Raw genomic sequence first — 18,525 nt, forward strand, 5'->3', positions numbered from 1 at the left:
TCTACTTTACTAGTTTAAAAGACATTTAAAAGAAAATATTTTAAGTCTAAACACACACACACACACACACACACACACACACACACACACACACACACACACACACACACACACACACACACACACACACACACACACACACAGCCCCTTGATTGGAGTAAGCCAGTATAGAAAATGAATAAATGAAGCATTTCTTTTAACCATCACAACCAGAAAGAGGTTCTTGATTGATTAGTATGAGACAACAAGAGCTTCATCCAAACAACATTCCACAGCACACCTTTTAACCATGCAAATCTGCAATACACTCTGAGGCATTTTGATCTATTTCAGAGTCCACAATACACAATACATTATACTTTAGTGTTTGTTAGGGAAGAAGCGGTATACATTCACAATAAACAATTAATGGCTCCTACAACAGCAATTACACATCACTACTGCTTATATTATAAACTGAAAAGAAAAGAAAACCAAACAAACAGAGAATTGGCGGGTCCCTTGTTGAATCAATGCCATAACTAATTTAAGCCATCACCAGTGTAAAAAGTAAGCATAACATAGTACTCAACGGTAACTTCTATTGGTTAAGTCAATTATTTTATAATAGTAAAGTTACTAACCACACTAAAATGCAATTGAATTGAAACTGAGGGGATATTTACCAATATTCTCTCGATGAGCATGTCGTAGTACTGTTCAGTAAGTTGAGGTCTGCTGAGTACAAATCTCCCGAGCAGCTCAACAGCTGCCTCTCTCACACTGGTGGAATTATCCATCAAACGACCATGGACACCACGTTGCATGTCAGACTACAGAGGAAGAGAAGACAGTGTCAACAAACAGCATGATAAATGGCTAAATCAACCAAAAAAAACTGACAAACTGGGTCAAACATTGCTTGAAACGACTTCACATGGTCTGCAACAATCAAGTTTTATATAACGGCTGAGTGGATTCTTCTCATTTGATTGGTGCTTGTATGTCACATGACATGGATTAATTCATCCCATTTGTGTTGCATTGCATTCAGAGTGCGGCTTGGTTCCATCTAGAGTGCAAATTTGGTTCCATACGTTTGGTACCACTGCACTCTCAAAGGCACGCGCACATGCACGGCCTCATGCACATGCGCGCACGCATACTCGTGTTCGTGCACGTCGCAAACACACGCATGCTCGTGCACGCACACACAAAACCAATCCACTGTGCTGCCTGGAGGCTGTTAGCAGGAAAAGAGAACAAAAGCTGGATTCATTTCTGACTTTTTTTTTTTTTGGCTGCACTGAGGACATATACAGTCTTATTTTTGTTGTTCACGTACGCACAAGCACCGACCAGGTTGCATGTGTGCGTACGCGGAGGACACGACTCAGACATAATTTGAGCTAACTGACACTGCTAATTCTTGTGACACACACACACACACACACAAAAAAAACAAATCCACTGTGCTGCCTGTTAGCAGGAAGACAAAGAAAATCTGGACTCATTTCTGACGTGACTTTTTTTTTGCTGCACTGAAGAGATACAGCTGGACCGAGCCGGTTGCGTGGGCGCGCGCACAGGACAGCGACATGATGATTTGATTGAGTTAACTGACGCTGCTACACAGACACACTCACACAAAAAAATCCACCCCCCTGTAAGCCGTCTGGATGCATGAAGAGCTGCTAACATGAAACGCTGATGTGATTTTTGGCTGGATTGAAGAACTACACAAGGTTTTTTGTTTTGTTTTTTTAATGGAATTCCGAAGTCAATGCACTGCATCACTGGACTACACGTCACAGTGGAACACCAAAATGTAAGTCCCTTTTCTGTTTAGAAATTAATAAAATATCAAATGACAAGGATCTATTTTAGCCGTTATATAAAACAAATAATGAATGTTTTTACATTCTTTCAATGGTACGAATATTTAATTCGAAATATTTATTTCACCTCATGAAATATTCGTCCCATTGAACTCATAAACATTCATTATTTGTATAATATTTAGGTTCAACTCAACGAAAACATAGATTCAAATGGGAAATTTACCCAAAGTGAAATCGCAGCTAACACTGCTCAAAATCACTCCAAATAGTTCCCAATAGTTCAAGTGATATTTTACACTTATTTAAAAAGGAGAGAAAAAAAACATATATTGTAAAACTGAAAAATTAGCAAAATGTGAAGTTTGAAGAATGCAGCTTTTATATATATATATATATATATATATATATATATATATATATATATATATATATATATATATATATATATATATATATATATATATATATATATATATATAAAACTAAAACGCCTGAGTGGCTCCTTCTCATTGGTGCTTTGTATGCCACATCCATCCATCCATTTTCTTCCGCTTTATCCGGAGTCGGGTCGCGGGGGCAGCAGCTCAAGCAAAGCCGCCCAGACCTCCCGATCCACACACACCTCCCCCAGCTCCTCCGGCGGAACCCCAAGGCGTTCCCAAGCCAGCCGAGAGATGTAGTCCGTCCAGCGTGTCCTGGGTCTTCCCCGGGGCCTCCTCCCAGTGGGACGTGCCCGGAACACCTCTCCAGCGAGGCGTCCAGGGGGCATCCGGAAAAGATGCCCGAGCCACCTCAACTGACCCCTTTCGACGTGGAGGAGCAGCGGATCGACTCCGAGCTCCTCCCGAGTGACCGAGCTCCTCACCCTATCTCTAAGGGAGCACCCAGCCACCCTGCGGAGGAAACTCATCTCGGCTGCTTGTACTCGCGATCTCGTTCTTTTGGTCATGAGCCAAGTCTCATGACCATAGGTGAGGATCGGAACTAGATCGATCGGTAAATCGAGAGCTTTGCCCCCCTAACTCAGCTCTCTCTTCACCACGATGGTCCGATACAGCGACAGCATCACTGCAGATGCTGCACCGATCCGTCTATCGATCTCACGCTCCATCTGTCCCTCACTCGTGAACAAGACCCCGAGATACTTAAACTCCTCCACTTGAGGCAAGGACACTCCACCAACCTGAAGAGAGCAAAGCACCTTTTTCCGGTCGAGAACCATGACCTCGGATTTGGAGGTGCTGATTTTCATCCCGGACGCTTCACACTCGGCTGCAAACCGCCCCAGTGCACGCTGAAGGTCCTGATTTGACGAAGCCAACAGAACCACATCGTCCGCAAACAGCAGAGACGAGATTCTGTGGTTCCCAAACCAGACCCCCTCTACACGCCTCTGCAACATCGCGTGGCGATCGGGGACAGTGCCTCTGGATTGGCAGACCGGGGTGGTGGTCCCTCTGTTTAAGAAGGGGGACCGGAGGGTGTGTTCCAACTATAGGGGGATCACACTCCTCAGCCTCCCCAGTAAGGTCTATTCCAGAGTACTGGAGAGGAGAATTCGACTGATGGTCGAACCTCGGATTCAGGAGGAGCAGTTAGGTTTTCGTCCTGGTTGCGGCACACTGGACCACGGGAGACAACGACTCGATTTGATTGAGCTAACTGATGCTGCTAATTCTTGTAACACACACACACACACAAAATCCACTCCGCTGTAAGCCGTCTGGATGACGATTTTTGGCTGGACTGAGGAACTACACATTCCCCCCTTTTTTTTATAGAAGTCCAAAGGTAGTGCACTGCATCACTGGAATACATGTCACAATTTGGACTTTAGCAGCAGTGGAACACCAAAATGTAAGTCCCTTTTCTGTTGTTTCTAAATTAATAAAATATCAAATGACAAGGATCTATTTTAGCCATTATATAAATCAAATAATGAATGCTTTTAAATTCTTTCAATGGAACTCAAACATTCATTATTTGTATAATATACAGAGCAGTTTGTGACATTCATGAGATTCAAGTGAATGATAATAAAAAGGTGATAGAATGTCATATCACTGCAATGCTCTGGCATGCCACAAACAGCAGGTACATTTTAACTGAAAAACACATGCCTTAACTCTCACGCAGCGTGCACTGGCCGGTCCAGATTGTAATTAAAGTGCACTCTAGCCAGCCGCTACTACATGGTAAGCAGTGATGCCGGTAACGCGTTGCTAAGTAATGCGTTACTCTAATCTAACCACTTTTTTCTTTAGAAACGAGTAATCTAACACGTTAATCTTTCAAAATCAGTCATCAGATTAAAGTTACTTCTCCAAGTCACTGTGCGTTACAATTATTTTTGCATTGTGGGTCGATAGCAGCATTAAACATGGTATGTGGGCAGGAGGTCGGGGTTCGACTAAACTGCCCACTTTAAGCGAGCTGTGAGCTTTTCATCCACGGTTTTCTGCAGCAGCTACGACTCGTCCTCACCTCTTAAAGCGCGGTGACAACAGCACACCTGCACTGAGCTTTACAAAGACATTTTTATGCTTTTTTCTCCTTTATTTAGAATTTTGAGCTGATCTGCTCCGAATCTGCTTGTTAAAAACAGCTGATCCTCCGCGACACGTCAACAACGCTATTTTCCACTCAAATGCACCTAAATTCTCCTTCTGAGGACCACATGATGTGAAACCGCCATAAAACTTTCTTACTTGTAAATCTGGTCATGTTTTCTGCATAAATAAATGCTATCCATTCCTTGTGCTCAAACGCCAAAGCAGGGGCGAATCCAGATGGAATGGGGGCGTGGGGCAAGGATGTGCCCCCCCACAACACCCCTAGATTAAAGGTCCAGTTGTGAAGCCTTTTTTTTTTTTTTTTTACTACAACTACTAATACTACTTATAATAATAATAATTTTGACAAGTAAAATGTTTAGACAGAATTTAAATGTTAGAAAAATCTTCTTTGTCTTTCAGCTGTTCCCGTTAGAGGTCGCCACAGCAGATCAATCGTTTCCATCTCACCCTGTCCTCTGTATCTTCCTCTGTCACACCAACCACCTGCATGTCCTCTCTCAGCACATCTATGAACCTCCTCTTTGGCATCCCTCTTCTCCTCCTGCCTGGTGGCTCCATCCTCAGCATCCTTCTCCCTATATACCCTGGGTCCCTCCTCTGCACATGTCCAAACCATCTCAATCTCGCCTCTCTGACTTTGTCTCCAAACCGTCCCACCTGAGATGTCCCTCTGATATGGTCATTCCTAATCTTGTCCATTCTTGTCACTCCCAAAGAGAATCTCAACATCTTCAGCTCTGCCACCTCCAGCTCCGCCTCCTGCCTTTTTGTTAGTGCCACCATCTCTAAACCATACAACATAGCTGGTCTCACTACTGTTTTGTAAACTTTCCCCTTCACTCTTGCTGATATTCTATTCTATCTATTCTATATTCTATTCTGATATTACATGTTAGAAAGAGTTTAATAGTTACATTTATAAACAATGTAGGTTAGAAATTGCTTACTGTTACAGTGCTGTCAACAGTTTAATATGAGGTCAAGAAAGAGGTCTTTATTTTACTTTTTATAAAACAAGTATTTATTTTCAATGAAGTCAAGAAAGGGTGACTATAAAGTGAGTTTTGGCAAAACAAGTATCATTGGTGGTTGGCTCTCACTGCGGTATTGTATCACTTCCTGTTCCGGAGCACAGCAGTGTTTTGCTGGATCTGTTAGCTGTTTAATCTGCGCAGTTAGATTGATCTAGTTAACTAGATAACGATTTGTTTCACAGTGTAATCTTCACGTGCCTTAACTAAAGCACTCCCTCTGCTGAATCACCTCTAAATTATTTACACATTATTCACTTTGTGTGTTTTTAGGAATCCGCTAGCTTAGCACAGCTACTAGCTCTTAGCTGATTTAGCATGGCGGCTTCTCCTGTCTCTTCTGCACTTTTCTGCTCTGGGTGTGAAATGTTTAGTTATTCCTCGGCCTCCTTTAGCAGTAATGGTACTTGTAATAAGTGTAGCTTATTCGTAGCTTTGGAGGCCAGGCTGGGCGAATTGGAGACTCGGCTCCGCACCGTGGAAATTTCTACAGCTAGCCAGGCCCCTGTAGTCGGTGCGGACCAAGGTAGCTTAGCCGCCGTTAGTGTCCCTCTGGCAGATCCCGAGCAGCTGGGAAAGCAGGCCGACTGGGTGACTGTGAGGAGGAAGCGTAGCCCTAAACAGAAGCCCCGTGTACACCGCCAACCCATTCACATTTCTAACCGTTTTTCCCCACTCGACGACACACCCACCGAGGAACAAACTCTGGTTATTGGCGACTCTGTTTTGAGAAATGTGAAGTTAGCGACACCAGCAACCATAGTCAATTGTCTTCCGGGGGCCAGAGCAGGCGACATTGAAGGAAATTTGAAACTGCTGGCTAAGGCTAAGCGTAAATTTGGTAAGATTGTAATTCACGTCGGCAGTAATGACACCCGGTTACGCCAATCGGAGGTCACTAAAATTAACATTGAATCGGTGTGTAACTTTGCAAAAACAATGTCGGACTCTGTAGTTTTCTCTGGGCCCCTCCCCAATCGGACCGGGAGTGACATGTTTAGCCACATGTTCTCCTTGAATTGCTGGCTGTCTGAGTGGTGTCCAAAAAATGAGGTGGGCTTCATAGATAATTGGCAAAGCTTCTGGGGAAAACCTGGTCTTGTTAGGAGAGACGGCATCCATCCCACTTTGGATGGTGCAGCTCTCATTTCTAGAAATCTGGCCAATTTTCTTAAATCCTCCAAACCGTGACTATCCAGGGTTGGGACCAGGAAGCAGAGTTGTAGTCTTACACACCTCTCTGCAGCTTCTTTCCCCCTGCCATCCCCTCATTACCCCATCCCCGTAGAGACGGTGCCTGCTCCCAGACCACCAATAACCAGCAAAAATCTATTTAAGCATAAAAATTCAAAAAGAAAAAATAATATAGCACCTTCAACTGCACCACAGACTAAAACAGTTAAATGTGGTCTATTAAACATTAGGTCTCTCTCTCTTCTAAGTCCCTGTTAGTAAATGATATAATAATTGATCAACATATTGATTTATTCTGCCTTACAGAAACCTGGTTACAGCAGGATGAATATGTTAGTTTAAATGAGTCAACACCCCCAAGTCACACTAACTGCCAGAATGCTCGTAGCACGGGCCGAGGCGGAGGATTAGCAGCAATCTTCCATTCCAGCTTATTAATTAATCAAAAACCCAGACAGAGCTTTAATTCATTTGAAAGCTTGACTCTTAGTCTTGTCCATCCAAATTGGAAGTCCCAAAAACCAGTTTTATTTGTTATTATCTATCGTCCACCTGGTCGTTACTGTGAGTTTCTCTGCGAATTTTCAGACCTTTTGTCTGACTTAGTGCTTAGCTCAGATAATATAATTATAGTGGGCGATTTTAACATCCACACAGATGCTGAGAATGACAACCTCAACACTGCATTTAATCTATTATTAGACTCAATTGGCTTTGCTCAAAATGTAAATGAGTCCACCCACCACTTTAATCATATCTTAGATCTTGTTCTGACTTATGGTATGGAAAATGAAGACTTAAAAGTATTCCCTGAAAACTCCCTTCTGTCTGATCATTTCTTAATAACATTTACATTTACTCTGATGGACTACCCAGCAGTGGGGAATAAGTTTCATTACACTAGAAGTCTTTCAGAAAGCGCTGTAACTAGGTTTAAGGATATGATTCCTTCTTTATGTTCTCTAATGCCATATACCAACACAGTGCAGAGTAGCTACCTAAACTCTGTGAGATAGAGTATCTCATCAATAGTTTTACATCCTCATTGCAGACAACTTTGGATGCTGTAGCTCCTCTGAAAAAGAGAGCCTTAAATCAGAAATGCCTGACTCCGTGGTATAACTCACAAACTCGCAGCTTAAAGCAGATAACCCGTAAGTTGGAGAGGAAATGGCGTCTTACTAATTTAGAAGATCTTCACTTAGCCTGGAAAAAGAGTCTGTTGCTCTATAAAAAAGCCCTCCGTAAAGCTAGGACATCTTACTACTCATCACTAATTGAAGAAAATAAGAACAACCCCAGGTTTCTTTTCAGCACTGTAGCCAGGCTGACAAAGAGTCAGAGCTCTATGGAGCCGAGTATTCCTTTAACTTTAACTAGTAATGACTTCATGACTTTCTTTGCTAATAAAATTTTAACTATTAGAGAAAAAATTACTCATAACCATCCCAAAGACGTATCGTTATCTTTGGCTGCTTTCAGTGATGCCGGTATTTGGTTAGACTCTTTCTCTCCGATTGTTCTGTCTGAGTTATTTTCATTAGTTACTTCATCCAAACCATCAACATGTCTATTAGACCCCATTCCTACCAGGCTGCTCAAGGAAGCCCTATCATTATTTAATGCTTCAATCTTAAATATGATCAATCTATCTTTATTAGTTGGCTATGTACCACAGGCTTTTAAGGTGGCAGTAATTAAATCATTACTTAAAAACCCATCACTTGACCCAGCTATCTTAGCTAATTATAGGCCAATGTCCAACCTTCCTTTTCTCTCAAAAATTCTTGAAAGGGTAGTTGTAAAACAGCTAACTGATCATCTGCAGAGGAATGGTCTATTTGAAGAGTTTCAGTCAGGTTTTAGAATTCATCATAGTACAGAAACAGCATTAGTGAAGGTTACAAATGATCTTCTTATGGCCTCAGACAGTGGACTCATCTCTGTGCTTGTTCTGTTAGACCTCAGTGCTGCTTTTGATACTGTTGACCATAAAATTTTATTACAGAGATTAGAGCATGCCATAGGTATTAAAGGCACTGCGCTGTGGTGGTTTGAATCATATTTATCTAATAGATTACAATTTGTTCATGTAAATGGGGAATCTTCACAGACTAAGGTTAATTATGGAGTTCCACAAGGTTCTGTGCTAGGACCAATTTTATTCACTTTATACATGCTTCCCTTAGGCAGTATTATTAGACAGCATTGCTTAAATTTTCATTGTTACGCAGATGATACCCAGCTTTATCTATCCATGAAGCCAGAGGACACACACCAATTAGCTAAACTGCAGGATTGTCTTACAGACATAAAGACATGGATGACCTCTAATTTCCTGCTTTTAAACTCAGATAAAACTGAAGTTATTGTACTTGGCCCCACAAATCTTAGAAACATGGTGTCTAACCAGATCCTTACTCTGGATGGCATTACCCTGACCTCTAGTAATACTGTGAGAAATCTTGGAGTCATTTTTGATCAGGATATGTCATTCAATGCGCATATTAAACAAATATGTAGGACTGCTTTTTTGCATTTACGCAATATCTCTAAAATTAGAAAGGTCTTGTCTCAGAGTGATGCTGAAAAACTAATTCATGCATTTATTTCCTCTAGGCTGGACTATTGTAATTCATTATTATCAGGTTGTCCTAAAAGTTCCCTGAAAAGCCTTCAGTTAACTCAAAATGCTGCAGCTAGAGTACTAACAGGGACTAGAAGGAGAGAGCATATCTCACCCATACTGGCCTCTCTTCATTGGCTTACTGTTAATTCTAGAATAGAATTTAAAATTCTTCTTCTTACTTATAAGGTTTTGAATAATCAGGTCCCATCTTATCTTAGGGACCTCATAGTACCATATCACCCCAATAGAGCGCTTCGCTCTCAGACTGCAGGCTTACTTGTAGTTCCTAGGGTTTGTAAGAGTAGAATGGGAGGCAGAGCCTTCAGCATTCAGGTTCCTCTCCTGTGGAACCAGCTCCCAATTCAGATCAGGGAGACAGACACCCTCTCTACTTTTAAGATTAGGCTTAAAACTTTCCTTTTTGCTAAAGCTTATAGTTAGGGCTGGATCAGGTGACCCTGAACCATCACTTAGTTATGCTGCTATAGACTTAGACTGCTGGGGGGTTCCCATGATGCACTGAGTGTTTCTTTCTCTTTTTGCTCTGTATGCACCACTCTGCATTTAATCATTAGTGATTGATCTCTGCTCCCCTCCACAGCATGTCTTTTTCCTGGTTCTCTCCCTCAGCCCCAACCAGTCCCAGCAGAAGACTGCCCCTCCCTGAGCCTGGTTCTGCTGGAGGTTTCTTCCTGTTAAAAGGGAGTTTTTCCTTCCCACTGTCGCCAAGTGCTTGCTCACAGGGTGTCGTTTTGACCGTTGGGGTTTTTACGTAATTATTGTATGGCCTTGCCTTACAATATAAAGCGCCTTGGGGCAACTGTTTGTTGTGATTTGGCGCTATATAAATAAAATTGATTTGATTTGTCATGTTGAGGTGGCAGAGGGTTGTTGTTGGCAGCTGGCGAAAGTAACTAAAAAAGTAACTAGTAATCTAACTTACTTACTTACTTTTACTTTTACAATTGCGTAATCAGTTAAGTAACTAAGTTACTTTTTCAAGGAGTAATCAGCAATCAGTAATTGGATTACTTTTTCAAAGTAACTGGCAACACTGGTGGTAAGTAATGTTTGATGCTGCTACCTGACCTGAGTACCACATGAACTGCGAAAATAAGGGCTCCAGTGAGCGGGTTGTAATCTAATATATAAGACTGTGTGTGTGTGTGTGTGTGTGTGTGTGTGTGTGTGTGTGTGTGTGTGTGTGTGTGTGTGTGTGTGTGTGTGTGTGTGTGTGTGTGTGTGTGTGTGTGTGTGTGTGTGTGTGTGCGTGCGTGCATTCAATCTAAGGGCCCCAGTGACCTCCCCCATTGGTGCCCCTGTCACCATACCAAGTTTGGTGTTAACTGCTTAATTACTGTGAATGTGCACAGCAGGGTGATAATTGATGGAGATTTTATGAGTTGTTATTTATTTAATTAATCATTGCCTGCTTACATGATATTCAATGTAATCAAAAGTAGTCTGAGTTAAGTTTCTGCTTCTTGTGAAATGAACTGTATCAACTATCTGTTATCTGTGTGATGTGGGAGTGAAACCAGCCACAAGACTGTTGCTCTCCAACGTTTAAACCATCTTGCAGACTGCATTCTTCCTGAGAGTCAGTGTGGCTTCAGATTAGGACGGCCCACCACTGACATGCTCTTTTCACATCGACAACTTCAGGTGAAGGCAGTGGAACAAAAAAGACCTTTGGTGATGGCTTTAGAGATCTCATCAAAGCCTATGATCTCTTTACCATCCTTCAGATGATTGGCTGTCCACCTGTTCTTTTATCCATCATCCGTTCCTTCCACGATGGGATGCAGGCAACCATCACTTTTGATGACATGTCTTTTGACACATTTGAGATCCAAAATGATGTTAAGCAGGGATGTGTACTGGCTCCCACACTCTGGTATTTATTTCTCAGTCCTACTGAAATAGGCTTTTCCAGACCCATCGGGCATTTCACGATGTACAAGATCAGATGGCTCCTTGTTCAATGTTGCAAGACTGAAAGCCAAGACAAAGACTCATACCCTCCTTTTTGTGGATGATGCAGTGTTTTGGTGCACACTCAAGAAGATCAGCAGTGTCTGTGTGATTCCTTTTCCTCTGCCTGCACTACCTTTGGCGTAACGATCAGTATCCCCAAGACCAAAGTGATGTACTGTGGCCTATCAGCACCACCAGTCATCAGCATCAATGCGCAGCCTTTAGAGGTAGTTGACCAGTTTTGTTACCTGGGGTCAACGGTTACCAGTATACCGCAACTCGACGCTGAGATCGGTAAACAAATTGGCAAGGCCTCTTCCACCTTTGGCAGTATAAAAGATCATGTGTGGGACAACAAAACGCTATCTCTCAACACCAAAGTCAAGGTGTACGAAGTGTGTGTGCTTTCAGTCCTACTTTATGAGAGCGCAATGTGGTCATCATATGCCAGTCAAGAGAGACGTTTAAACTCTTTCCATCTCAGATGTCTTTGCAAAATTCCCAAAGTCGGCTGGCAGGACAAAATCCCTGATGTAAAAATCCTGGCTATGTGGCTCATGTAATCTATTCAACACATGAAGAAGACACCTTCTACGCTGGCTAGGCCATGTCTACCACATGGACAACTCGCATATCCCAAAATCAGTTCTCTATGGTGAACTGAGTGATGCCAAGCGTCTCTTGGGTTATCCTCTACTCCGTTTCAAGGATGCCATGTAGAGAGACACAAAGGACTTTGACATCTCTCTGTCTACTTTTGAGGAAATTGCTGCAGACAGACCTTCATGGAAATCTGCCATCCATGCTGGATTGGCATGTGAGCCCATAATATAAGTATCAATGCCCATTGTTTAGCATTGTTAGCTAATATTGGTAGCTTCTCTAAAAATATTAGTCCTATCAATGTTCGGTTTTGGCGCCCATTATCCTTGATCCAAAATGCATAAACATACCAAACGGCAAATATCAGCTCTCCCCAGTTTGTGCGTGATCAAAATTGCATGTACGCAGAGCTTCTTGTCTTTTCTGAATTCTGCTGTAAGCAGGTGTTTTTAATTTGACAAACAGAGACTGTGGGGGAAGACATTAAAATCACAACACTTTTCACGTATGGTACCAGTAGCATGACACTTAACTCACTCATGGTAACAGCAACATAACACTTAACTAAACTGACTAAACCAACCGAACTACAAAAACAAATCAGTAACACAAGCAATACTGTTAAAATAACATGAACCATAACATTTAAAACCTAAAACCCCAAAACCCATGGTGCATTGCAGCACAATGTCCATTGTTTACTGATTAGCTAAAATTGCAAATTTAAAGGAAAAATAATTGTCATATCAACTTTCTGTTTTGGAAGGGTTCATCCTTGATCAAAAATACATAAGTATAACAAACAGCAAATGTCAGCTCTCACCACGATTGAACCCATATACACGCACTCTGGTCTATATTAAAATGGACAAGTTGGGACATGCCTATCTCGGCTTTCAGTGTTTACCAGTCGAGTGAGTATAAGAGAAATTGTGGAGAGCTGGGCTTGTCCCAACTTGTCCTCTAACACTCCGAAACGGAGGTGTTCCTTTGTCTCGCTCCATCAGCGGCTCCATCGTGATGCGCGAAGCCTCCACGCGGCTTTCCATGACAAAATCTCTTGTTAAAAGTGAAATCTGCCAGAAAATGGCTGATGTCCAGCTCTTGTGATAACCAGAGAAATTGCACACGACGGTCCCGGCTCCATACAGCGATCTCGATGGCGGCTCAGAGTGCGGCGCGCCGTGCGCCATTGTGGGCAGTCCTTAAAGCTGTAGTAACACTCCTTATTCTCTGTGAAGCCCGTAAAATTTTAACCGAAAGCCAGATAAATTTTTCGAATGGTTTCCAGCTGCCTGTCTCTAACAGTTACTGAAAAAATTCTGATGGAAAAAAAGCCCAAATCATTCCGCCATTTCCTTGCAATGAAACAACGACGAGAGGGGTGGACCAGTGCTCACTCAAAGCCTGCCCACAGGCGAATGACGCAACCGACAGGCGTGGAAAAACTCACGCATGCGCAGGAAGGTTTAAGCTTGGCTGACGTAAAAACATATGAATCAAATCCATATATTTTTTTGCATAAAATAAAAAGGTCGGATTCTCTTCTAACAGACCTCATATATATATATATATATATATATATATATATATATATATATATATATATATATTTATTTATTTTAGGGCTGCCACCACTAGTCGACTAATGCAGGCCTTAAATTTAGGAAATTACGTATGATCCGACTAGTCGACTAATCGCAAAAATAATCGTTGACTAGTCACGACTACGTCGACTATTGAAACCGTCGACAACTAATTTAGTAGTCGATGAGTCGTTTATTTTATTTAAGTCTTTGTTTTTCTCTCCATTCATAGTTTTAGGCAGCGAGCCGTCCTGCCGTCATTTGGACATTCAAATTGGATAAGACGGCCGATTAAAACAGTGGCCGTCTTGTTCAAAACCATTTAAAATGCGCAGTTTATCGAAGGAGCTGTCAGGGTGTGTGTGTGTGTATGTGTGTGCGCATGGAGTCAACTGATTGTAGACTGTGAGGGAGTGGTGGGGGAGGAAGATTCCTGAACGGAGGCACAAGACGTTACATTCTGCTGAGAACCATCAGTGCACATGAGACAGCGAGCGCAGAGCAGAGAGAGAGGATTTTAACCTGAGAGAACATGTGTAAAAAAAAAAAAAAAAAAACGAACCAAACTGTGGAGCTGCCTTTACTTCTCTCTGGACTTTCTCTACTCATGCGGTTCTGATGGCACCGTCCTGTTCACACCATGTGCGCATCGTATACTGAATTTATGAGATCATGAAATGAAATAAACAGTTAAATATCCTTAAAAATGAGAATAAATAAATGAACGGAGCAAAAATTACACATACACGGGTAAAAAACCCTGCTGTGGAGAAGTTGTGCAGTGATGTTCAGACGCACAGATCACAAAAAGCAGGTGAGAACTCTGAACTTTAAAAGCTGTTATTTTCCAAAGTATTTATTTGTTCAATCTTAAGCTTAATGTAGTGTTCGGGCACAAAACATGACTGATAAGGAGAAAAAAATGACTTAAAAATGACTTCACACTAAAATGAACTGGAGTCAGAATAAAAATACAAGCTGCTGATTTTTGTTATTTTTCAAGTTATTATAAGCTGTGGCTATATTTTTTATTATTTCAAAGTGAGTTACCTCTTATTTTATTCTGATTTATTTATACAAAAAATATGGGGAGTCAAATCAGCCTGCATTGTTCTGTTCAGTTTATATTAGAGATGTACCAAATCCAAGATTCGGTTTCGGATTCGGCCGAACATTGGCCTTGTTGACGGGGTTTGGTTTCGGCCAAACCCTAGAGCGCCAACTGAACCGAATCCTACCGCGCGTAAGCACAACGTGATTACGTCGTTAATATTTAAGGCCGGATAATTAGGCCGATATCGGACCCGATCTTCCCCTTCCGACAATCTTAAGGACGCCCCGACAATCGTGATGATGCTAAAGATAATCTTATAAGATATTTTTGCCGTGTGTGGTGTGTTAAGAGCACTCTGATCTGCTCGGAAGGGCGTCAGGAGCGCTCCGATTGTAAATCAGGGATATTCAACATGTTGGATTTTTTTGGCCTGATATCACGGTGTGTGTTGTGTCCTCCGATCAAAACAAGTACGCAGCCTGCTGAATGTGACGTTCAGCCAATCAGAAAGCGAGGTGATGGACGCACGGAGCGGAAAATAAAATCAAAACAGCTGTTCTGACTTACCAGAAAGTCTGGTGGTTGCGCTGTCTCCACTCCTTTAAAGAACACCTTTTCGTTTTCTTTTTGTATCGTTTTTTTCCCTCTGTTTTAAATAGTCCACAAAGTACCTCCATTTGTTTACTCTGAGGTCACGTTTAATCTCTAGAGATTTTGCGAGATTTCCTGTCTGAGCTGTGAATGTCCGTGCGTGAAATCTGTTTGTCGGTGGTGTTGTCCTTACCATGTGGCTGAACACCACACACTGTACGACCAAACCTGTTAGAGCTATGATTTTTTATCTTCACGTGTGTGGTCTCTCAGGTTTTGGAAACCTAAGATAATTTTAAAATCCTGTCGTGTGAACCAGGCTTAAGAGAAGATAAGTTATGTTCCTAATTAAGCCTACAGTTGTAAGTGCTTGAAATTGAAGTGTAGCCTATGTTCCTTGACTGTAGGCATTAATGATTATCAAGATTCCCAGTACTTTTTTTCTGAGAGAAAAAAAAAAAAAAAACTGATTCAGCATTCAATAGGCTATCACATTTTTGTTTGAAAATACAGTTTAGGTGTATCCAAGAGTTGTAAATGTGCTAATATGTGCTAAGTTTTAATTTGTAAATGCACTATGTTTTGCTGTATTCTTATACTTTTTTTTTGATCAGCAAAGAGCACTTTATCAATGGCTCACTGTTAAAGACAGGCCTTATTCCTTTAGCAATAATGGCACTTTTTGCTCTCTTTCTTTGTTCTTTGGAATGAACAGAACACTAAGACTGTACACTGAATGGCTTTAAGCTTAACATTTCAGTGGTGTTCTCTAAGTGTGACTATATTCAAATAAAAAAAAATATGGTAGAAGTTATTGCCTATGTTTTATCTTACTGTTAAGGAAAGGAAATACACTGTGCAATAGTTTTCATTGCATTGTAATGTACTAGCTGATGATCGGAGTAGGATTCGGTATTCGGTTTCGGCCAAATCTTAAGCAGTTGATTCAGTATTGGCAGAACCTTAAAAATCAGGATTCGGTACATCTCTAGTTTATATCAAAGTTTGCCTGCACATCTGTGTATTTTTTTCCTTCTTTCTAAGAGTTTGGTGTTTGCATTTGCTCCACAAAGTTTTAAAATACAATAAAATGTTCACACTTTTCTTTAAAGCAGTTCTGTAATTTTAGAAATGCAACAGAAACAACCACAAATCAGAAAAAGTTGAGACTATATGTAAAATGAAGATAAAATAAAAATGTTGCACTATTCCCAGTCTCTCCACTCACAGAAGCCAAAAGTTCTTCCAGAGTTGTGTCTTGGTGGCTTCCCTCACTTGTCTCCTTCCAGAATGGACATTTAGTTTTTGAGAACTGCCTACCTGACACAGATACTATAAATATACTATAAATTACCACACTGTTTGTATTTCTGAATGGTTGATGTAAATGAAGTCTAAGAAATAATCATTGATTTGGAAATGTTCATGTTTTCATCCCGACGTTTCTCGTAAAATGCTGCAGGCCTTAAATTTAGGAAATTACGTATGCTCCGACTAGTCAACTAATCGCAAAAATAATCGATGACTAGTCGACTATCAAAATAGTCGTTTGTGACAGCCCTAATATACATATATATATATATATATACATACATACACAGTTGTACGTAAAAGTTTGGGCACCCCTGATGATTTCCATTATTTTCCTTTATAAATCATTGGTTGTTTGGATCAGCAATTTCAGTTAAATATATCATATACATCATATAGCAGACAAACACAGTGATGTTTAAGAAGTGAAATTAAGTTTACAGGATTTACAGAAAGTGTGCAATAATTCTTTAAACAAAATTAGGCAGGTGCATAAATTTGGGCACCCCAACAGAAAAAATACATCAATATTTAGTAGATCCTACTTTTGCAGAAATAACAGCCTCTCAACGCTTCCTATTCACCTTATTCAAGAAGTCAGGGTGGGTGGCTCCATTTTGTCGAGCAACTTCCGGTTTGCCGCTGCGTATGATGATTAGTTACGTGGGAACACAATACACTAGAAGTGTCCGAACATGAGCAGCATTAACTGTTCCGTTCGTGAGTACCACAACAACTGGAATAAGAGGAAACTATCCCTTTCAGAACAATGTTTTGAACATGAAAAGTAGAGATCTGAGTGCTGTTCCCTCCTCCATTGAAAGACAAGGATCTCTGGTGCTGGCTAAAGGCGCTGAATTTGAAAAATCCACCCAAACGTCACATCTGCTCTTTTCATTTTATGGAGAAAAAACCCACACCACTGGATCTTTACCCAGAGAAATGATTGGACTATAATGCTCCGTTGAAGAAGCCACAGCGGATACTAGTGAGATCAACAGGTAAGCCTTCATGTTTCCAGTTTGCACAAATAAGCCACGGTGTGAGAGTGACGAGTCTCTCATTCCAGAGGAGGAGGAGCCCTCTCTCTGAGGGGGGAGAGGGCTCCCCCTCTCTCTCTGAGGGAGAGATAGAGAGGAGGAGCAATGAATTCGATTCTGATTTGACAATCAAGTCAGTCCAGGTTTAGCTCTTGTTCAAACATTTTTTAACCGTTTGTTTGCTCTTCATTTTGTTGGTGATATAAAGTCACTTGGAAAACTTTGCTCCTACTGAACGCGGTGCTTTTGAGAAGAATACAGTGAACAAGGCTGATATATTATTTCCCTGTTTGCATGAATAACCAAGTTCACACAGATCATTAAAAAAATTAAGTCTTACAGACCACTTATAAACATACACACATGTAGCTGAACACTCAAAGTAGCCTGTATTAATATTTTTATTGAACATGGCTGCATGCAGTATCTGACACTTTCTCACTGCAGTTCATAAAAATAAATTGGTCAGTCGAACAACCTCTCTCTCCCTCAGTCACACACACATGCATACACAGACAGTCATGCAGGCACAGACAGTCATGCATGCACAGACACAGACACACACACAACACACACACCATAATCAATATTGTTTACGTTTGTGTGGAAAAAAATGCCAAGTAGTTGTAAAAATAAATAAATAATTGGGGAAATAAATATCTGTTTGATCATAAATTTTTTTTAAAAAGGAAGTTGTGTTGTGTGACAACTTTTGTTCATGCATACTCGTAGTAGTTCATAATTTCCTACTACATGGAATGTCAATTCTGTTATTCATTCATACACTTGAGAATATTCATGTTCTGAGTTTATAAAAAAAAAAAAACTTGTTCTATAAATAGTTCCTTTGCTATTGTGATCAAAAACACTGAATCCCAATTCTGAGGCTGTTCTGTAAATAGTATTCAAACAAACAATAAATATAGCAACTTCTGATCAATCCATATCAATTTCAGACTTAAAATAATGTACTGACTTAAGCCCCAACCATTTCGGGTTAAACCACGTCCACTTCCGGTTTAGGCCCCGACCACAATTACAGATACAGATAATTTAGTTGGTTGAACAGATACAGATAGTGGTGTACTCGCTCAACCCTAGTTCCTTGACTGG

General features: G+C 41.0%; 1 protein-coding gene across 1 annotated transcript in view; it reads right to left on the reverse strand.

Annotated features, from left to right (window-relative positions):
- The window catches only part of nipbla (NIPBL cohesin loading factor a), a 157,241-nt gene that overhangs the window by 65,107 nt on the left and 73,609 nt on the right, over positions 1 to 18,525 (reverse strand). Inside the window, 1 exon segment of the mRNA XM_034170432.1 lies at positions 666 to 812. Within this exon segment, the coding sequence (XP_034026323.1) occupies positions 666 to 812 (147 nt within the window).

Source organism: Thalassophryne amazonica, chromosome 5 (genome assembly GCF_902500255.1).
Source record: "Thalassophryne amazonica chromosome 5, fThaAma1.1, whole genome shotgun sequence".
In the NCBI taxonomy this organism is placed as follows: domain Eukaryota; kingdom Metazoa; phylum Chordata; class Actinopteri; order Batrachoidiformes; family Batrachoididae; genus Thalassophryne; species Thalassophryne amazonica.